This window comes from Dendropsophus ebraccatus, chromosome 3 (assembly GCF_027789765.1).
Source record: "Dendropsophus ebraccatus isolate aDenEbr1 chromosome 3, aDenEbr1.pat, whole genome shotgun sequence".
NCBI lineage: Eukaryota > Metazoa > Chordata > Amphibia > Anura > Hylidae > Dendropsophus > Dendropsophus ebraccatus.
In genome coordinates, this window is record NC_091456.1 from 176591201 (window position 1) to 176614832 (window position 23632).

Genomic DNA, 23632 nt, shown 5'->3' on the forward strand with positions numbered 1-23632 from the left:
TATAACTACTATATTACTGCCACCTATATACAAGAATATAACTACTATAATACTGCTCCTGTATACAAGAATATAACTACTATAATACTGCCCCCTATATACAATAATATAACTACTATAATACTGCCTCCTATATACAAGAACATAACTACTATAATACTGCTCCTATATACAAGAATATAACTACTATAATACTGCCCCTATATACAAGAATATAACTACTATAATACTGCCCCTATATACAATAATATAACTACTATAATACTGCTCCTATATACAAGAATATAACTGCTATAATACTGCCCCTATATACAAGAATATAACTACTATAATACTGCTCCTGTATAAAAGAATATAATGTAGCCTAGTAATATGGGAACCACCACTAGTTTCTGTCTCTCACCTGTACTAATAATCCAAACTTGTCAAACATCCAGATCTTTTCTCGTGCGGCTTCTGCTGAAAGTCCATTCTCCATCATTGCCATGACAATAAGGTTAGCAATTCCCAGAGCAGCCTGTGGAAAACAAACACAGTAGCCAAAAAGGCTAGCAACATACAGTGGCAATTTTTCAGAAAATTTTCAAAACTTGCATGATTTATTAGACTGGTGATCAGGTGACTTTACTGCCCTCACTGCCCTCAGGAAGAGAGCTGAGCCGTTTGCCAGCAGTACTCACACAGGTACTTCCCTCCCTGACTTCTATGACCACAGCACAACATACTAAAACATCACTGGAGTATACAGGCTGGCACTGTGCCGGCCTGATTACTAACACATTACACAACAAGATAGCATATGCAGAGAGACGAGATTACTGATGCACTGGCTTTACAATGTACCACGTGGCCAAGATCCTCCACATACACGTGGCCAAATGTTCCTGTGTTCCTTATGGAAGGGGAGGGAAGGGGTAAACCGCAGCCAGAGAGCTTAGTGGTGGCTTATATCTCAGAGAACAAAGGAGTCAGGCACTGAAATTCCATCACGCCCAACCCCTATCTTCACATACGTTATCTGACTGTGTAGTCTCGTTAGACCCCGATACACTTTATACTGATGGTGGAGCCCACCACCAGCAGCAGAGGTTTGGCCGACATGAGTAAGAAGTGTATATGCATAAACAATTACTATTGGTTATCTATGTCAATCTAATTGTACATAAGGAATAGAAAAATGACCGACCTCTCCTGCCCCAAGGAAGAGAACTCTCTGCTCTGTGATAGGTTTTCCCAGCGCCTGCTGCGTTGCGAGGAGTCCGGCCAGCGCCACAGAGGCCGTACCTAAGAAAAGAGTAAGGAGTTTATATAATGTGCAGATTTATACTACTAATAGCACACGTACAATAACATATAATGTATATATCACTGGAGATACTGGCTCCTAGATCTGCTCCAGGCCTGACTTCTCTCCAGGAGATCTCCCAGACCCCAGGTGGAGTAGGTGAGGGCAGTTCTATGGGAAGCTTGCTCAGCACAGTACAATGGGGGGCCCTCAGCTGCCACTGTTAATGCAATCATAGCTCAGCAGAAAAAATAATAAAAAAAAATTGTATTTTTTTGTTTTGGGGGTGTGGGGGGGGGGGGGGGGGTTGTTCAGACCCAGACCAATCTCTAAGTGTGTTCTGTTCCAGCTATGTGCCATGCATGAGATGGACTGAAAATGTAAAGGTCCTTTTACATTAATAGATGTGTTGGCTGCGGACGGCCGCTAATGAGAGCCAAACAGAAAGATCAGCTTGTTTGTGGTAATTTTACACGGCACAAAAAAAAAAAAAAAAGGGGGGGGGGCTGCGGGGCTGCATCAACGATCCATGTAACGCTCGTGCAGCCCTGGAAACTGACAGCACAGATATATATGTGCTGTCAGTTTCCAGATCACAAGCACTGTATACTTACCATCCGTGCTACTTGTGATCCGGCATCCAGTTCCACAGTCCTCCAGCCGCCGAATGTATCTTCAGGCCCCGCCTCCTCCGACTGTCAATTAGGGAGCGGTGGCCTGAACATACAGCGGCTGAATGAGACAGCTGGATTCTGGATTACAAGCAGCACTGATGGTAAGTATACACTGCTTGTGATTTGGAAACTGATCACTGTCTGTTTTACATGGCCGATTATCAGCCACAGCAGCATTTCTAGCAGCACTCCTGGCTGATAATCGGGCCGTGTAAAAGGCCCTGGGACTGGCTTGTATCATGCGGATAGAAAGTAGGCTCAGCCATGTGCTTTGAACACCCACAACCCCACATATCCCTATGACATGTCAAAATTTTTTTAAATGTTCAGAAAGCCCAACAGCCCAGCTAACTGGAGAAGCTTACAGGGCATTAGGGAGCCGACAGGTTCCTTTCATGTAGAGTAATGGTCCATTTTACTGTCTAACAGGATACATTCACCAATCACAATATTCAGCTGCCCTGCAGTATCGGACATATTTTTTCTTTACCAAATCATACCTTGAATGTCGTCATTGAATGTGCAATACTTCTCTCTGTACTTTCTCAGGAATCTGAAGGCATTGTGGTTCCCAAAGTCTTCAAACTGGATGAGAGTATTCTGGCCATACCTGGAAAACACATCAGTGACTATTAGGTACAGAAACTGAACATTAACCCCCCCCCTACATATACGCTAAGACCGCCAGGTATCAGCCCTCTCCTCTTCTAGACCACCAACCCAGACAAGTTAGTGACAGAACCTGCCCACTACCTCAGGCCACCAGGGACATCTGAATTATTAGGATTATTTTTTCGCTTATTTTGTGTTCTACAATCCTGCGTACCACCAAAGTTCTGGGATGTCCTATAGTGTGATAAAACACAGGATACATTTTCCAATAAGACACTTACCTATCTGTAACAGCGTCCATGAACTCATCGATCAGATCATCATAAAGCTGAGTCCGATCTCTCTTCTGGTACAGTCCCATGTAAAATGGATCCTTTAATAATTTCTATTGAGGAAATAATTTAGAAATGTAGGGGATTATGTTTGTTCAGAACCTAAGACCCCACATATAAAACTGAGTCACTTTGTACATACACTACTGATCCTGAGTTACATCCTGTATTATACTCCAGAGCTGCACTCACTATTCTGCTAGTGGGGTCACTGTGTACATACATTACATTACTTATCCTGTACTGATCCTGAGTTACATCCTGTATTATACTCCAGAGCTGCACTCACTATTCTGCTGGTGGGGTCACTGTGTATATACATTACATTACTTATCCTGTACTGATCCTGAGTTACATCCTGTATTATACTCCAGAGCTGCACTCGCTATTCTGCTGGTGGGGTCACTGTGTATATACATTACTTATCCTGTACTGATCCTGAGTTACATCCTGTATTATACTCCAGAGCTGCACTCACTATTCTGCTGGTGGGGTCACTGTGTATATACATTACTTATCCTGTACTGATCCTGAGTTACATCCTGTAGATCTTTTATTTAAAAATATAAAACATAACAAACCAATAATATAATTAACATAACTGTACACTATATATAAGTGCATTAAAAGTCCATAAACGTATTGGCTGGTCCAGCCTCACACTCACCAAACGCACCGCTGTATTATCCCCCACACGTGCAAACTAGACTTTCCCACAAACACCACAATAATAACACTATGAAACTTAACTTAACTAACAATAACTAACATAACTATACACTAACCCCCTGGTCCGGTTGCGTTCCACAAAACTAAATAAATGCACAAATAAATACATAAATCAATACACCAAACACCATAACATTTTTATTTTTATTTTATTTTTTTGGGGGGCCCTGAGCTGGTACCGCATCCCATGCCCCCAGTACATGATAACAGACGTCCATGAACCAGACCAGGATTTTCTGTTTATACTAAAGTCCCCAGAAACCCCCTCCCCCCATATAACCCACCACCCAACCTAACACTAAACCCCAACCCCAGGTGGAGACAAAATATGCAAACTATATACACAAATAAACACACTAATAATATACACAAACATACACAGCAAACCATATTGGGGCTTCTCAGCCCCACACACAGCCCCAAAGCCCAAGTTCAGTACCTGCAAGCCCTATATTCCTATACAGCTATAGCACAAAACAAAAGACTAAGGTGTTAGCATCAGCCCACCACCAGGACAGGAGACGCAGGCTAAGGAACCTTAAAGGCAAAGCCCCTCCAAAGACAAGAGGCCCTACCAGCCCCCAGCCTCTCGTACTCCAGAGAGCGCACCTTCACCAGGTCACAGAGTGTGCCCCTAACCACCTCATCCACAGGGAGGATTTTACGCTGCGTCGACACTAAACACCGTGCACTCCACGTGTGGTACCTGACCACTATGCTGACTAGGAATAAAGTGCTCCGGTCCCAGCCACCAAGGTTTCTGAATGCTCCATAGGCCCATTCCGCATAGGAGAGGCGGGCCAACCTGGGCCACCCGATGGAAGCGCCCACCCTGTTGTAAACCGCTGTATTAAAGGGACTCACTATTCTGCTGTGGGGTCACTGTGTACCTACATTACATTATTTATCCTGTACTGATCCTGAGTTACATCCTGTATTATACCCCACAGCTGCACTCACTATTCTGCTGGTGGGGTCACTGTGTACATACATTACATTATTTATCCTGTACTGATCCTGAGTTACATCCTGTATTATACCCCACAGCTGCACTCACTATTCTGCTGGTGGGGTCACTGTGTACATACATTACTTATCCGGGACTGATCCCGAGTTACATCCTGTATTATACTCCAGAGCTGCACTCACTATTCTGCTGGTAGGGTCACTGTGTACATACATTACATTACTTATAATGTACTGATCCTGAGTTACATCCTGTATTATACTCCAGAGCTGCACTCACTATTCTGCTGGTGGGGTCACTGTGTACATACATTACATTACTTATCCTGTACTGATCCTGAGTTACATCCTGTATTATACTCCAGAGCTGCACTCACTATTCTGCTGGTAGGGTCACTGTGTACATACATTACATTACTTATCCTGTACTGATCCTGAGTTACATCCTGTATTATACTCCAGAGCTGCACTCACTATTCTGTTAAATGTTACTGAAATGTCTACATGCATCTAGCAATGTAGCTGAGCTTCTTATTATGTTTTGCTAAGTTTGGCTATTGTAGTTCAGCTCTACTGAACTGAAGAGTTGTAATACCACACACAACCTGAGGACAGCGGAGGTGCTATTCTTGCATGAAAGTTGCTGTTTTTTTTTCCCTAATCTTGAATAACCCCTTTAATGTAGTGTGCATACTGTAAAGATGTCAATACATACACTGCTCAGTGCAGACACTAGGCAAATAAGACGTGCTGGAAGATTTCAGCTGTGGAGGCTGCAAAACTGTGAATGCAGCTCTAAAACATTTTGTTTTATTAAGAATACAGTGTGAAGTCTAAATGCAAAGAGCTCTTATCTCTCAGCAGTCCTATGCACCAGGATACAACCAAGTGATCTGTGAGGGGAAACCAGGGGTTGTAGTTTGGAGCAGCTGGAGACCAGTGTAATAGTAAAGTATTATTACCCTCCCACTAGGGGTCACCCATGAGTCCAGCACTGATCAGCTAATTTTAGCATATCTAAGCAATAGACCACTCATGCTGGAAACCATACCGTACCGGATTATCTGTGCCGACATCGATGACCACTGGGAGGCATTTCTCAGGTCGGATACCTGCACACGCCGAATACAGACACAGTTTTCCTACAGGGATTCCCATTCCATACACCCCGAGGTCACCGAGACCCAATATCCTCTCTCCATCTGTCACCACAACGGCCTGCAAGAGGAAAGCAAAGCTCAGGAAGGCACATCACATACCTGGAAAGTCATTGTCTGCTACAGAAAATTATATATATATCTATCCTATTAGAGATTTAATAGAAGAGAGTACGGTGTTCATGATCCATACCCAGAGTAGAGAGGTAAGGCGTCGTTCACACGGCATAAAACTGGCGGAATTAAGTGGTGGAGAATCCTACCAACCTCCATGTCATACTGACAGTCTATGGGAGGCTTGCACACCTCTTCTCTCGGATCGACATGTCCATTCTTCCGCACAGAGAGAGGAGGCGCGCGAGCCTCCCATAGACTGTCAGTAAGACACGGAGGCTGGCGGGATTCTCCGTTGCTGAATTCCGCCAGTTTTACGCCCTGTGAACTCAGCCTTACAAAGAGTCTCTGTAGGACCTGTTCTGTCCTGGATTTTCTAAGCCTAGACAACTTCTATAAGAGGTGCGTGCCTTGTAACCCCTTAAGGACAGAGCCAATTTCGATTTTTGCGTTTTCGTTTTTTCCTCCTTGTGCATAAAAGGCCATAGCAGTTGCATTTTTCCACCTAGAAACCCACATGAGCCCTTATTTTTTGCGTCACTAATTGTACTTTGCAATGACAGGCTGAATTTTTGCATAAAGTACACTGCGAAACCAGAAAAAAAATCAAAGTGTGGTGAAATTAAAAAAAAAAACGCATTTTGTTTATTTGGGGGAAATGTGTTTTTACGCCATTCGTCCTGGGGTAAAACTGACTTGTTATGCATGTTCCTCAAGTCGTTACGATTAAAACGATATGTAACATGTATAACTTATATTGTATCTGATGGCCTGTAAAAAATTCAAACCATTGTCAACAAATATACGTCACTTAAAATCGATCTATTCCCAGGCTTATAGCGCTTTTATCCTTTGGTCTATGGGGCTGTGTCAGGTGTCATTCTTTGCGCCATGATGTGTTCTTTCTATCGGTACCTTGATTGCGCATATACCACTTTTTGATCGCTTTTTATTACAATTTTTTTGGATTTGATGCGACCAAAAATGCGCAATTTTGCACTTTGGGATTTTTTTGCGCTTACGCCGTTTACCATACGAGATCAGGAATGTGATTAATTAATAGTTCGGGCGATTACGCACACGGCGATAGCAAACATGTTTGTTTATTTATTTACTTTTATTTATAACCTAGGAAAAGGGGGGTGGTTCAGACTTTTATTAGGGGAGGGGGCTTTTTATTCACAACAACACAATCTTATTTTTTTTACACATATACTAGAAGCCCCCCTGGGGGACTTCTAGTATATACACTTTGATCTCTCATTGAGATCTCTGCAGCATAGATATGCTGCAGAGATCCATGAGATCGGCACTCGTTGGCTTTCGGCTGCTGCAGCCGGAAACAAACGAGTGCCGAGTCGGGGACGGCGCCATCTTGGAGCGGTCCCCGGCCGGCTTCAGAAACGGAGATCGCTTCTCCGGGATAACATCCCGGAGGAGGGATCTCCGCCACTAGACACCAGGGAGATGCTGGATCCGGTAATCGGATGCAGCTGTCATGTTTGACAGCTGCATCTGATTACTGTATTAGCGGGCACGGCGATTGGACCGTGCCCGCTAATACCTACGGTCCCGGGCTACACGCGGCACCCGGGACCGCCGCGGTTCAGAGCGGGGTCGCCGCTCTGAACGCCCTTACCGGCAATAGGGCGTACCTATACGCTTTTTGTCGTTAAGGGGTTAATGTATCTGCCCCTGTGGTTGATGCCTATGTGCTTCATTTACATATCTGTGCTAGCATAGATTTACACTATTGTTCATGCCATCTACTAGCACTAACTAGTATAAATATACCGGGCTATATAAGCCTCCCCCATTTACATTAAGCCCTGTCCATTAATGTTTAAGTGGCAAGGACAGTGTTAAAGTGTCACTGTTGTTGTTTTTTTTTTTTTGTTTTTTTTGCAGAAATCAATAGTACAGGCGATTTTAAGAAACTTTGTAATTGAGTTTATTAGGCAAATATGCCATTATCTGCATTTAAAAAGACTTTCCCCAGCCCCCCCCCCCTTTCCTCTCTCTCATTCACTGCTTATTATCAGGAAATCTTGACTCTTTTACACTGTACCTGACTACGACTACGGAATGTCACAGAAACGTCAAAAGTTTCGATCAATCAGTGTCAATCGAAACACCCACCAGGTGGGGAAAAATGCTCAGCTAATCGCCTCCTTCCTCAACCTCACTGCAGGAGATGCGCGAACCTCGAGCATACTCTAGTCCATCCGAACTTTCGGCATTTGATTAGTGGTGGCTGCTGAACTTGGACAAAGCCCTATGGCTATGTGGAATACATGGATATAGTCATTGGCTGTATCCATGTTTTCCAGACAACCTTAGAGTTCTATCCAACTTCATCAGCCCCCGCTAATCAAATGCCGAATGTTCGGGTTTGGATGGACTCGAACCCGAACCCGGTTCGCTCATCTCGTTCGCTCATTCTACGGTTCTCGTGATCGTTGGGGTCTAAACCCCTGGACCACAATCAATGAAAATGTTTGACTTGTTTCTATGACATAAAGTTTTATAAAAGTGAATTTACCACTTTCCTTAGTTAAAAAAAATAAAAATAATAATTATAAGTCCTATTTGGTGCCGATGTGTAGATCGTTTGGGCACCGACGGTTATTGCACTGTATTTAAGAGAGTTGTCAAGAATGGATAACAAATCCCCAGCTTTAGACCTCTGGATTGTATACAAGAATAGAGATCTTTAGAGTAATAAAGAGAAAAGAAAAACATTTCCGCTTTCATCTAGAAACAGCACCACTCTCGTCCTCAGTTTGGGTGTGGGGGGTTTGCAGCTCTATTTTATTCGCGTAGCTACCTGTAATACCACCCACAACCTGAGGACAGGGGTGGTGCTGTTTTAGCAAGAAAATAGCTGTGTTTTTTAATACCGGATAACCCTTTTAAGAACGGTTATTAAAAAAATTACTTCTAATACCTTAACATCTGTCTCAGGCCAGTTTTCCAGAATAGATTTGATATGTCCTTTATCCAGGATGGAAATATACAGACCCCTAGAGGAAAAATAGAACACACAGAAATAAGCAGAATATTAAGCAAAGGCCTCAATGTAAATTTTCTGATACATAGCTCCAAATCTCCCGCTGCCCTTAACAAGGAAGTGACATCACCATTTTATCCAGGAAGTGAAGCCTTGATGCAGTAGTAAGTGTAAGGAAAAAAGCACTTTATAAGCATTTCCTGTAATAAGTGTATATTGGTGAATTGTATAACTTTTGGGGGGCAATGCAATACAATAAGTTAATAAAAATTTTCGCCGGACTACTCCTTTAATGGAAATGAGGTGTAATATCACACACAACCCACGGACAAGGATGGTGCTGTTTCCAAAAGAAATCAGCTGTGTTTTTCAGTATTATAAAAACATGGAATCGATAGGTGATGTGTTGTATTGCAGCTTAAAGGGGTATTCCACTCAAACATGCTGAAGACACATAAATCTGTGTGTGAGCCTCTCTTTGTCTGTCTCCCCCTCCCCCCTCCCTTCTGAGAAGGCAAATGTAAACAAGTCCCTGACTGGCTTTATCTGCAACTTTATATGATTCTTTGTAATGCTGGGAGGATTAATCACAGTGTGTTCATTAGCAGCTTGACCTCAGATTAACCCTCTGAACATTACAGAGAATCTACAAAGTTACAGATAAAGTCTGTCAGGGACTTGTTTACATCAGCCATCAGAAGGGAGGGGGAAAGAAAAGCTCACACACAGATTTTTGTGTTTTCAGCAGATAGCAGCAGCTCAGAACTGGGGAAAGGAGGCTGAATAGATAATAACAAGTATGAAAGGAATTGTTAGTCTCACTGTTAGTCTCATGGGCAGCAACATATCAAAAGTTATGTTTGAGTTGAATACCCCTTTAACCCCTTAGTGCTGCAGCTAGTTTGGGCTTTAAAGGGGTAGTGCGGTGTATAACATTTTTTCACTAAACAACACACATTACAAAATTATACAACATTGTAATGTGTGTTATTTAAAGGGAACCTGTCACCCTCCGTGCCGGGGTGAAGGCCGTCCGACCCCCCACTAAAGCCCCGGATACTTGCCCCATCTCGCCAAGTCCCGCTCCTGGAACCGGTCCCGGGACGGAGATATCCTTGTCGGCAGCCGGCGCACTAGCTGCAGAGATAAGTCCGACGCAACGGCCATAGAGAATGAATAGAGCAGTCATTCTCTATAGGCGTCGGACTCATCTATGCAGCGCGCGCACCGGGTTTCTGACAAGGATATCTCCGTTGGCGAGATGGGGTGAGTATCCCGGGCTCTAGCAGGGGGCCGGGCGGCCTTCACCCAGTTTCAGGAGGCCAGCCGGACCGCTCCAGCCCTTCCTCATCTCATGATGTTTTGATCTCTTTTATGGCGTATTTTCGTAAGCGGATTGATAAAATTCTGGCGCAGTTTTTTCTATTTTTCTTTTACAGCATGTCATGTGATATAATAAAATAATTTTATTGGTTGGGTCGTTACGGACGTGGCAATACCAAACATATATAGGTTTTATGTTTTTTATGTGGTTTTATTCTATATAGGGAATTTAATGCAATTTTATTATTGGGAGGGCTGGGGGAGATTTTTTTGCGTGTGTTGGTGCAAACTTTTCTTTCACTTTTACACTAGTGTACATTACTGGCATTCTCACTGGCAATCGCTGGGATTGACATGGCGACGATCAGAAGCCTGGACCTCGCCTCGGGACTTCTGATCAGGTGAGTATATCACTGCACCTTACCAGAACCCGTAACATGCCGCTGTCATAACTGGCCAATGCTACCGAAAGCGGTAAATTACCGCTCCGGGTAATTGCAGCAGGAGATAAGCTGCCATGCTGACAGCTGGTCTCCTGCGCCGGTACCATTTATTCTGTCCCTGCTGTAAAAAGCCGACGGGGACAGAATAAAGCCTTGAAGTGACCACTGTAAAAAGCAGATACGGCGGTCACTAATGGGTTAACTCCACTGCAGTGAATAGCCATGAGCTGCATTACCACACACAGCCTGGAGACGGGGGTGGCTCTGTTTTTGGAAATAAGCAAAAAATAAATTAAACTTTAAAAAGAATTTCTAAATTCAAGGATTTTATACTTCCTTACTTTGGTCTTCGGAAAATATGTCCGTATTGCGAGCAGGCCAGTCCGACGGTGGGGGTGTACACTATGGGCATTAAGCGCTCAATGTCATCCAGTAATATCCTGTAGAACAGCTTCTCGTTTCTCTCCTGGATGCCCATTATGTAGATGTACCTGGAGAGAGAAAGATCACATGATGCATCAGTAATCGATACATATCGGTATTATCCTGGGAGGAGCTTGATTGTCACATGACAGGTAATTACAATACAGAAGAGCGTGTTTTATGCAAGAAGACGCAGGCTGCTACAGTGCAGAAACCATAGAAGATACTGTGCAAAAAGTAGTGGACACCAGTGATCTCAGACCCTCCAGGGAAGAATAATTTTACATTCCCAAGATGCTGGGAGTTGTAGTTCTGAGACACCAGAAGAGCCAAAGGTTAGAGGCACGTACTTTAAGCAAGTATGGCTCACTTTAGACTGGAGAGTATACACCACTTCTTGCAGGACATACAGCAGCTAATAAGTACTGAAAGACTTGAGATTTTTTAATAGAAGTATATTACAAATCTCTGGCACTTTGTGGCACCAGTTGATTTGAAAGAAAAACATTTTTTGTGAACAACCCCTTTAAGACTTGGCCTGGCTGAACATAGTCATCTGTAAAAGCTGCTAACAGACTTCTCTGGCCACGGCTTATCTCCCCAAGAACAAATATGACTGTGTAATTATAATCCAAAACGCTTGATCCTTTTTTGACTCCATATCTGTTGTCAGGAGAAAACCATATAATATGGGATGGCAGCTCAAGTGCTTAGTCCCCTTTGAATAAAAAGTCCTACTTTTCCAGTGGATCTTCCATTTTTCTGAGGTTCTTGTGAAATCTGGCAGCTTGAATGTCCTGGGTCTCAATCTTGGAAGGCAGGAGGCCTTGTAGGCCGAGGATTTGTCTCTCTTGTAAGGTGAAGGCCATTCCCTGAAAGGCGATAGGGAGTAAACATAGTAAATCCACAACTACATGTAAGATGGGCTCATAGCTTTGATGCGTCCGGGACAGTATTGGGGGGGGGAGCAGTCAAGAGGAAACAAAAACAGATTCTATATCATATCCACGTGCAGGTGGTTAGGTGGTTGTGATGCAATATGTTTTATCAAGGCCCCTCTGGGTACTAGTCTGGCACCCCCTGCTGACAACCGTAGCATCACGGCCGCTTCTCACCTTGTTTGTCCGTGGACTGAGCAGTAGAGCTTTTCCCTTTTCTTTGGTGTGAACGGCGCGGTGGGCCAGGGCGCAGGACCTCGCCACCACTCTCAGTCTGGACAACATTATGGAAGATTAACCTAGAAAGACAAAAATATAGAATGTTTGGTTCTGTACAATGTAACAGATGCAATGGCCAATAAGTTACTGTGGAGGACTCATACAGGTGTAGCAGAGCTGGTTTGACATGTGTGCACAGTGCGAGGAATTTATCAATGGTTTTACCAGAAAACTGATGTAAAAAGTCAAATTTCTGAGCAAAACAAGGAAAAAAGCTGCAAAAACATACACAAAAAGCATTGATAAATTCCCCAGTGAGTTAAGCTGAAGTACTATGCAGAGATCCTGCAATACAACCATGTGATAGGTTGATTGGCAAACCCAGCACTGCTACATCAGACACCCTCAGCTCTGCTACATCTGTGCAAAAGACAGAATCCCCAAGAGGTTACTTTATAATTATGACTGTAATTACTGCCGGGGTTTCATAAGATGTCACAGAAATTTGTCCTCCGGTTATTTTATTCTGTACTCGGTAAACATTCTATTAATAGTCAATATGATTCAAGAGGTGAGGTTCTGCAGCAGCTGAGGCACTGTACTGTGTAGTATACCAATTTGGTGCAGAATCTCACTACCCAGAAAAGAGAGCGGGGTCTGCATAACTGTTCTTTACCCCAGCTGCTGAGGAACCTCTTCCCAAAGAGCATTGTCAGCTTCCTGTCAATCACATTTCCTTCTCAAAGATGTTCCGCACAGGCTGAGGGTATGTAGGGTGGCAGTGCCCGCAGTAATGTAGTACTATGTGATAGATAGATAGGATAGATAATACAGTCTGGTTGGGTACTATAACTGTGCGCTGTGATGGGTTTCTATCAGGATATGCACAAGGTAATACTGGGTTGGCACACGTGGCATCACACCCTGCCCTGCCCTTAGCATTGGGTCAGGCCCATTTGTTGCTGAATATCATAGTAATGATATAGTATCTGGCACAAAAAAACAGTCAGTGCCACTCTCCCGTGTACCCCACTGGCACTGCCCGCTGTGTGCTCAGTCATCCCCAATGACAACTCAAGGATCCCATAATAAATGTGCTGCCCGACCATCGATCTCTGTCATCTGGGAAAGCTGCCAGCAGGTAAACAGCGCTCTGAAGGATGGCAGATCCGCCATAGTGTAACACACCCACTGACTCACAGCTACTGACTAATCATCACCTACCAAAGACGCCGCCTTAAAGGGGACATACATATAAATGGCAGAGATGGACACCAGATTAGTGGGGCATCTCGCAGGTTTCCATATCTTCCACTCATTTCTCACTGTGATAACAGAAGCCATGATGACATGACCATAGGGTCCTCAGCCAACTCTTCCTGTCAGAAAGGATTCTCTAATGAGGCGAATGTAGTACTGTGTGGTTCTCTCTGGTTATCTCGGGCTTAGATACACTGACAATATGAAATCAGAGGCTACATACAGAAATTCAACATGTGGTAGGGCTTAGATACAGAAGACAGTATCATGCAAGAAAGGCTTAGATACACAGGTGGTGTCACACATAAAAGACTTGTACACAAAATAAACGGATAGATCCAGGCTTAGATACACAGCTCGCCTATATAAGACATATGTGCTCGGCAGTCAGTATCACACATCATAATCTTAGATACAGCTTGTCCAGTAGACTATATCACACAATACGATTTCAATAGACATGCTCAGCAGACAGTATGACACAATAGGCTTGGATACAGCAGCTCAGCAGAAAGTATCCCACATGACAGGCAAAGATACATATGCTGAGCAGACAGTATCACACATCATAATCTTAGATAAAGTGGATTAATAGACAGTATAACATAACGGGCTTAGATACACTAGCTCAGCAAACAGTATCCTACATAAGCTTAGATACAAACGCTCAACACAGTGCAACACTTTAGATTAGATTAATCAGGCAAGGCAAAATCATGCATGACAGGCTTAGATACACCGGTTGGGTACACACTACCACACGTTAGGCTTAGCATCATCACAAACTAGAGGTTTAGATACATTCACTTACGAAAATATTCATGAAAAGCTTAGCTTAGATAAACTGGTTTAAAGGGGTTGTCCAGCGAAAATCTTTTTCTTTCAAATCGACTGGTTTCAGAAAGTTATATAGATTTGTAATTTACTTCTATAAAAAAAAATCTCAAGTATTCCCATACTTATCAGCTGCTGTATGTCATGCAGAAAATGTTGTTTTACTTTCAGTCTGACACAGTGCTCTCTGCTGACATCTCTGGCCGAGACAGGAACTGTTGTCTCGGTTTCGTATGAATCCCCATAGAAAACCTCTCCTGCTCTGGACAATTCCTGTCTCGGCCAGAGATGTCAGCAGAGAGCACTGTGTCAGACTGAAAATAAAACAGCACTTCCTGCAGGACGTACAGCAGCTAATATGTATGGGAAGACTTGAGATTTTTTAATAGAAGTAAATTACAAATCTATATAACTTTCTGACCCCAGTTGATTTGAAAGAAAAAGATTTTCGCTGGACAGCCCCTTTAAGTACACAGGATCACATATGACTCAGATACACTGGCTCAGCAGACAGTATCACAACATAACAGGCTTAGATACACATCATATTATGCCCTCTATAACTGACAATAAAAAACCCGAGGCAGTTTTGTTAAGCGTAGTTGGGGTATTTAGTGCAGTGACCTGCAGAGTGGTCAGAGCCGGGCTGCCGGCAGGGACCTCCCCGGCACAGGATGGGGAGGGGTAAAGAGGTTGCACTAATGTCCAGAGAACAAAAGGAACAGATGGACAGTGATGAGGAGCTGCAGACACCTGTCATGTCAGCCACACATGACCTCCCTATCATCTCACCATACAAGTCAACAGGGAGCAGATGACCCCATTGAAGTCAGCAGACAGGCACGTAATACATGGCCACCCCTTCCAGCAATTCTCTATGGAAATCCTAATAGAACACACAGGGGGCAGGATGGGCGGGCGGCTGCCAGACACCCCCACATTACTGATCTCACAACCCAACATATCTTTAAGATCCATTAACATCTACAGGAGTCAAAGACAATAAAAAAGACGTGGCTGCAGTATAACATGACAAACACAAATGACTGCCAAGAGTCAGACACCTAAAAAAAGAACAGCTCCTCGCTCCAGTGCCGGGTGGTGACAGGCGGGTTCAGCAGGGCACGGGCAGGATATTACTTTACACAACCAACCGGGAACAGAAACCAGCAATGTCAGGACACCACACCATCAGCAGACGTGGCCTGGAAATGAGACTCTGCTGACAGAGCCAAATGCGGGCGGTGAGGTCTCTAATAGACAGCAGTCACATGGACGGAGCTTCCTGATCAATGAGGCCTTGCAGAAAGCCGCCATAGACTGCAGATCCATAAAAACCTTTGGAGCTTCCTGATTCACACAGTCCTACACAGCCAGAGCAGGCGGACAACAAAGATCAGACATCTGCCCAACATTTACAAGGCAGAAACATATAGGGTTAGATGGATAGGGCATGATATCAATGATACATCCTTAGAGGGGTTGTATAGGTTAGGACTACACAGATTGTCCTGCATGGGGGCTAAGGTAAATGAATGGAATAGGGTTACAACCCACAAGTCCCAACATGACCCCATTCAACTCTATGGCATCTCCAGTGATCGGATGCTTGAAGGGGCTGCAGCGGCCTTGTCAATGTTCACTTCTGCTCATCTTTGCATCGCCATACTATTACAGTGGTGGTAGAAGGTCCTTAAAGGAGAAGTCTGGCAAAAAAATTGTTATTAAAGTATTGTATCGCCACCCCCCCCCCCCCCAAAAGTTATACAAATCACCAATAAACACTGATTATTGGAAATGCTTATAAAGTGCTTTTCTTCCTGCACTTACAACTGGATCAAGGTTTCACTTCCTGGATAACATGGTGATGTCACTTCCTGGATAACATGGTGATGTCACTTCCTGGTGATGTCACGACCCGACTCCGAGAGCTGTGCGGGCTGTGGCTGCTGGAGAGGGATGCTTAGTGTCCCCTCCAGTGCCCTGTGTCCCTCAGTGTCCCCCTGTCATCATCCTTTCCAGCAGCTACAGCCCGCACAGCTCTGGGAGTCGGGTTGTGACATCACCCATGTTATCCAGGAAGTGACATCACCCATGTTATCCAGAAAGTGACATCACCCATGTTATCCAGGAAGTGAAGCCTTGATGCAGTAGTAAGTGCAGGGAAAAAAAAGCACTTTATGTGCATTTCCCGTAATAAGTGTATATTGGTGATTTGTGTAACTTCTGGGGGGGCTATACAATACTTTAATAACAATTTTCGCTGGACTTCTCCTTTAAGTGGCGTTCTGCTCATGAGTGGGCATTGATGCAACACCTTACACCGCTGCATGGACTTGGAACCACCGATCTAATATTCCTCGCCAATCCTGAAAGAAGGCCATCACTTTTATATAGCTACCAATCACAGAACAGCTTTGACTTAAGCTGCACTGGTTGCCATGGGCAACAGAGTATATGGGGGAGATTTATCAAACATGGTGTAAAGTGAAACTGGCTCAGTTGCCCCTAGCAACCAATCAGATTCCACCTTTTATTTTCCAAAGAGTCTGTGAGGAATGAAAGGTGGAATCTGATTGGTTGCTAGGGGCAACTGAGCCAGTTTCACTTTACACCATGTTTGATAAATCTCCCCCTATATTTCTATAAATGAGGCCTATAGGGGAGATTTATCAATCCTAGTGCAGAGGAGCTGTTGCCCATAGCAACCAATCAGAATTCAGGTTATATGAAAGCTGGAGTCTGATTGGTTGCTATGGGTAACTGTTCCACCACCAATTCTCTGCACAAGGTTTGATAAATCTCCTCCATGTACATCATCACATGACCCCTGCAGCCAATCACTAAGAAGACCATAGTGATGTCATAGCTGTGATGTCATTGAGCTTAGATAACTATAAAGTGGTACAGAAACCAAGAAATGACAAAAACATGTGAGGTGTCTAATGGAGTGTAAGCTCCCGTGCGCAGGCTCTAATTCACAGATCGCAGGTAATCAGGATGACACACTGAAGATGCCGTCCCTGCAGATTATCAGACGGCATAGCAGGAAGTCCTCATCTACACTGACAGGCTGACCTGGATAAGAAACTCCACAGCAGCTGCATGAAAGGAATAAAGAAAAAAAATTCTTGGACTTCCCGGAAATTCGCGTTTTACTGCATGACAAACTCAGCTCTGCTGCATGTGCTGCAAGTCTTGTTTTCATTCTTAACCTGGATAAACAACAATACTCAATTATTTATGCAGCAAATGGGAGGTGATAACGAGAGAGATAATGCGTCCAAAAGCCGCATGGGATCAATACTGGAAGAAGAAAATATACACGGATAATGATAGGGTGGGAAGAAACATGGCCGTCCTTATCCTATACATGTAATGCGGACCGGACAGGCAGATGATATATATATATATATATATATATATATATATATATATATGACAAAGGAGCATTGAAATAAAACGAAACACAAAAGGTAACCCAAGACATCTGCCGCCCACCACACCCGATGTTAGAAAACCAGGCTGAGGAGCAGCAGATGGCAATAAGATGGGGAAGAAAAGATTATCCTACAAATACATGAAAGAGAAAAGGATTTGTCAGCTGTTCTGTGCGGTATAGTATACAGAGGAGGAGGAGGTGTCCTGTGTGGTGTAGTATACGGAGGAGGTGTCCTGTGCGGTGTAGTATACAGAGGAGGAGGAGGTGGTGTCCTGTGCGGTGTAGTATACAGAGGAGGAGGAGGAGGAGGTGTCCTGTGCGGTGTAGTATACAGAGGAGGAGGAGGAGGTGTCCTGTGCGGTGTAGTATACAGAGGAGGAGGAGGAGGTGTCCTGTGTGGTGTAGTATAGAGGATGTGTCCTGTGTGGTGTAGTATAGAGGATGTATCCTGTGTGGTGTAGTATATAGAGGATGTGTCCTGTGTGGTGTAGTATAGAGGAGGTGTCCTGTGTGGTGTAGTATAGAGGAGGTGTCCTGTGTGGTGTAGTATAGAGGAGGTGTCCTGTGTGGTGTAGTATAGAGGAGGTGTCCTGTGTGGTGTAGTATAGAGGAGGAGGTGTCCTGTGTGGTGTAGTATATAGAGGAGGTGTCCTGTGTGGTGTAGTATAGAGGAGGTGTCCTGTGTGGTGTAGTATAGAGGAGGTGTCCTGTGTGGTGTAGTATAGAGGAGGAGGTGTCCTGTGTGGTGTAGTATAGAGGAGGAGGTGTCCTGTGTGGTGTAGGATAGAGGATTATCACATATTAGCACACACCTACACATAAAACATTACAAATAGTTGCACTCAATCTGAGGACTCTGATTGGTTGCTGATGGTAGCTCCTCCCCTTTTTGGCAAATGTCCCTGCACCAGGTCTCTTGGTTATTGCACGAGCTACTTATTAATACTGTGTTATCTGGTAACGTCCGCAGTCATGTGACCCGGTGATGTATTAATGGACTTTAGAGAGTGTTTACAGGTCAGTCAATCAGGAAACTAGGAAAGCCGGGTGACAACCACAAGAACCAAAGAGTCACCCAGCTTTCTCAGAAACAGATACAGACTATTAAGCATTATATTATATACAATTAGAAAAACATGGCTGCTTCCTTTTAGAAACAGCACCACCTATGAACACAGGTCATGTTTGGTACTGCAGCTCAGTCCCATTCAAGTAAACGCTGCAATACCAGGCAGGGTGGCGCTGATCTCCCTTATTTTGAATAAAATGCACCAATTTTTCATCTTGTGCCCCCCCCCCCCCTTCCCCCCCCATCAGCTACAGCAGTGCTCACCTCTTTCGGTTCCCCGTTTTAGCGTCGGTCATGTGACCTCTTGCAAAACAGATGTCACAGCTGGAGGAAGTATGGAGAACTGCATAACTAGGTTAGAGAATAGGATGGATCTATATGGTGTTATAGGGGGAACTGTCACTTAGGCTCGCCAGCTGTGGCAAAACTACAACTCGCCTCGGGCTGTCAGGGCATGATGGGAGTTGTAGTTTTGCCACGGCTGGAGAGATATAGTTTGGGAAATACTGGTATATATGGCACCTGCCCGCTACACACAGAAGCTTGAGGTCAGACCAGGTAAAGAACAGGTGAGGGCACAGGGGGTCAGAGGTGACTGAGGGGGGGGGGGGGGGGGGGGGGGGGAGGGGCCGGCCATATTCTCTCCGTCCTCATCAGGTTGCACAACAATCTATATAACAAGGCAGATGTGTCCGGCATAAACACAAGCAGATGGCGGCACAGGACGCTGCCCCCCCCCCCAACAGTATCACACATGATGTGCTTAGATACACATGCTCAGCAGTATCACACATGATGAGCTCAGATACACATGCTCAGTAGTATCACACATCCTAGGCTCAGATACCCTGATTCAGAATTACAGTATCACACATGATGAGCTCAGATACAATGGTTTAGGAAACCATATAACACAGGATAGGCTGAGATACTTTGGTTCAACATACAGTATCAAACATCCTAGGCTCAGATACCCTGGCTCAGCATACAGTATCACACAGGATAGGCTCAGATACCCTGGCTCAGCATACAGTATCACTCATTGCAGGCTCAGATACCCTGGCTCAGCATACAGTATCACACAGGATAGGCTCAGATACCCTGGCTCAGCATACAGTATCACTCATTGCAGGCTCAGATACCCTGGCTCAGCATACAGTATCACACAGGATAGGCTCAGATACCCTGGCTCAGCATACAGTATCGCACCTTCTAGGCTCAGATACTCTGTCTCCGCATACAGTATCACTTATTGCAGGCTTAGATACCCTGGCTCAGCATCCAGTATCACACAGGATAGGCTCAGATACCCTGGCACAGTATACAGTATCACACAGGATAGGCTCAGATACCCTGGCTCAGTATACAGTATCACTTATTGCAGGCTTAGATACCCTGGCTCAGCATCCAGTATCACACAGGATAGGCTCAGATACCCTGGCTCAGTATACAGTATCACACAGGATAGACTCAGATACCCTGGCTCAGTATACAGTATCACTCATTGCAGGCTCAGATACCCTGGCTCAGCACAAAGTATCACACCTTGCAGGCTCAGATACCCTGGCTCAGCATACAGTATCACACAGGATAGGCTCAGATACCCTGGCTCAGCACACAGTATCACACAGGATAGGCTCAGATACCCTGGCTCAGCATACAGTATCACTCATTGCAGGCTCAGATACTCTGTCTCCGCATACAGTATCACACAGGATAGGCTCAGATACCCTGGCTCAGTATACAGTATCACTCATTGCAGGCTCAGATACCCTGGCTCAGCATACAGTATCGCACCTTCTAGGCTCAGATACTCTGTCTCCGCATACAGTATCACTTATTGCAGGCTCAGATACCCTGGCTCAGCATACAGTATCACACAGGATAGGCTCAGATACCCTGGCTCAGTATACAGTATCACACAGGATAGGCTCAGATACCCTGGCTCAGCACACAGTATCACACAGGATAGGCTCAGATACCCTGGCTCAGCACACAGTATCACACATTCTAGGCTTAGATACCCTGGCTCTGTATACAGTATCACACATTGTAGGCTCAGGTACCCTGGCTCAGCACACAGTATCACACATTGTAGACTCAGATACCCTGGCTCTGTATACAGTATCACACATTGTAGGCTCAGGTACCCTGGCTCAGCATACAGTATCACACATTGTAGACTTAGATACCCTGGCTCAGCACACAGTATCACACATTGTAGGCTCAGGTACCCTGGCTCAGCACGCAGTATCACACATTGTAGGCTCAGATACCCTGGCTCAGCACGCAGTATCACACATTGTAGGCTCAGATACCCTGGCTCAGTATACAATATCACACATTGTAGGCTCAGATACCCTGGCTCAGCACGCAGTATCACACATTGTAGGCTCAGATACCCTGGCTCAGTATACAGTATCACACATTCTAGGCTCAGATACCCTGGCTCAGTATACAGTATTACACATTCTAGGCTTAGATACCCTGGCTCAGTATACAGTATCACACATTCTAGGCTCAGATACCCTGGCTCAGTATACAGTATTACACATTCTAGGCTCAGATACCCTGGCTCAGCACACAGTATCACACCTTGCAGGCTCAGATACCCTGGCTCAGCACACAGTATCACACATTGTAGACTCAGATACCCTGGCTCAGTATACAGTATCACACATTGTAGGCTCAGATACCCTGGCTCAGCATACAGTATCACACATTGTAGACTCAGATACCCTGGCTCAGTATACAGTATCACACATTGTAGGCTCAGATACCCTGGCTCAGCACGCAGTATCACACATTGTAGGCTCAGATACCCTGGCTCAGTATACAATATCACACATTGTAGCTCAGATACCCTGGCTCAGTATACAGTATCACACATTCTAGCAGGCTCAGATACCCTGGCTCAGTATACAGTATTACACATTCTAGGCTTAGATACCCTGGCTCAGTATACAGTATCACACATTCTAGGCTTAGATACCCTGGCTCAGCACACAGGATAGGCTCAGATACCCTGGCTCAGCACACAGTATCACACCTTGCAGGCTCAGATACCCTGGCTCAGTATACAGTATCACACATTCTAGGCTTAGATATCCTGGCTCAGCACACAGTATGACATATCACAGACACAGGTTGGGCTCCGGTGATACACACGGTGCCCCCGCACAGCTCTCACCTGCAGGTCCGGGAGCGGAGCGGACGCCGAGGAGGACAGGAGGCTGCAGGCAGCACCGGCCCGGGGAGCGCAGGATGGAGCAACAGTGGCAGAAGGAAAGGGGCGGGGCTCCGGGCGCGCTGCTGATTGGGACCAGAGGAAACCCCGTTAAACGTGGGCCGGCTGCAGTTCCACACGTAGCCGCTATGTGGCGCTGCTGGGCTTCCCTGACGCGCTGACTCCTCGCTACTATCGGCTTCCTCCAAGCTGTCACCCACCACCACATACTGCCCTGGGGGTCTGAGCTTATCTTGCAAATTATGGAGCTTCATGGGATCATTCCTGGGGTCATTATGTGTAATTTCGTACTGCCTCGGATATTGCAAATGAATTCAGGACAAATAACCGCCTGTGTACCCCAAGGACGTGTTCACACCTGCAGCAGCGTTTGTTGTGCAGCAAATAATGTCACCAAAATCCTGTCAGACCGGCTTCAGTCCTCCATTAAAGGGTTTTTATTTTATTATTATTTCATATCAACTGGTGCCAGAGATTTATAATTTACTTCTATTAAAAAGTCTCAAGTCTTCCAGTACTTATCAGCTGTTGTATGTCCTGCAGTAAGTGGTGTATTGTTTCCAGTGTAGAGAGCCGGGAGAGGTTTTCTATGAGGATTTGCTCCTGCTCAGGACAGTTCCTGACATGCACAGAGGTGGCAGCAGAGAGCACTTTGTCAGACTGGAAAGAATACACCACTTCCTGCAGGACATACATCAGCTGATAAGTACTTGAAGACTGGAGATCTTTAAATAGAAGTAAATTACAAATCAATATAAATATATATATACAGTATATAGTTTAAAAAAGTTACCCTTTAAATTACAAAAACCATTGGTGTTTTACCCCCATAGACTTCAATAGGAGGGTACAAACATCATGTCTATATGCATACTGGTAATTTTCACCCACAATTATGGTGATAGCTCTAACTACCATAGAAGCTGTGACTACTGTGGGGGAACACAACTCCACGCGGCCTCTGTGACATTCAGTTCAGGGTTTTTTAGGACACAATACGGCAGCTTCTTTACTACAGGCCTAATCTTCACTTTAATAGGCGTGTAAGGAATCCCGGATCCTGGCGGCTGTGACCAAGTAAACTCCCATTTCCCAGATAACGCAGCCTGAAATTGGTTTGTGCGGCTGGAGCGGCTGACTGTCATGTTGCTGCTGTCATACGCTGTGGTAGAGTCTGCGCTCCTCTGTCCACAAATCCATAGACTTTGTTTAACTAGAATATATATATATATATATATATATATATATATATATATAAAATTTGCTGTATAACTAGCACTTTACACATATTTTGTATCTTTCTAAAAGAAACTTCCATGTTCTGTTACTTACGGCTGCAACAATTCCACTGAACATGTACAGACAGGATCAGACATTACAGAGTGACAGGTAATTAAAGGGATTATCCAGGAGAAGAAAACACACAGCTACTTTCTTGCCAAAACAGTGCGACCCCTGTCCTAAGATTGTGTGTTGTGTTATTCAGATCTATTCACTTCAATGGAACTGAGCTGCAAAACCCCGCCACCCAAACTGAGGACCGGAGAGGTGCTGT

General features: G+C 44.7%; 1 protein-coding gene across 2 annotated transcripts in view; it reads right to left on the minus strand.

Annotated features, from left to right (window-relative positions):
• Positions 1-22133, minus strand: part of ME2 (malic enzyme 2) — a 38082-nt gene extending 15949 nt beyond the window's left edge. The window contains exons 1-11 of one of the 2 annotated variants that reach the window (XM_069964815.1): positions 22021-22133; positions 17398-17534; positions 12184-12305; positions 11807-11940; positions 10987-11136; positions 8817-8892; positions 5655-5816; positions 2853-2956; positions 2460-2569; positions 1187-1284; positions 404-517 (exon numbers count right to left, since the gene is read on the minus strand). In XM_069964815.1, coding sequence (XP_069820916.1) covers positions 404-517; positions 1187-1284; positions 2460-2569; positions 2853-2956; positions 5655-5816; positions 8817-8892; positions 10987-11136; positions 11807-11940; positions 12184-12291 — 1056 coding nt within the window. In that variant the 5' untranslated portion in view covers positions 12292-12305; positions 17398-17534; positions 22021-22133. The remainder of the gene's footprint in view (positions 1-403; positions 518-1186; positions 1285-2459; positions 2570-2852; positions 2957-5654; positions 5817-8816; positions 8893-10986; positions 11137-11806; positions 11941-12183; positions 12306-17397; positions 17535-22020) is intronic. The other variant, XM_069964816.1, reaches the window with a different exon arrangement.
• Between the last annotated feature and the right edge of the window lie 1499 nt (positions 22134-23632).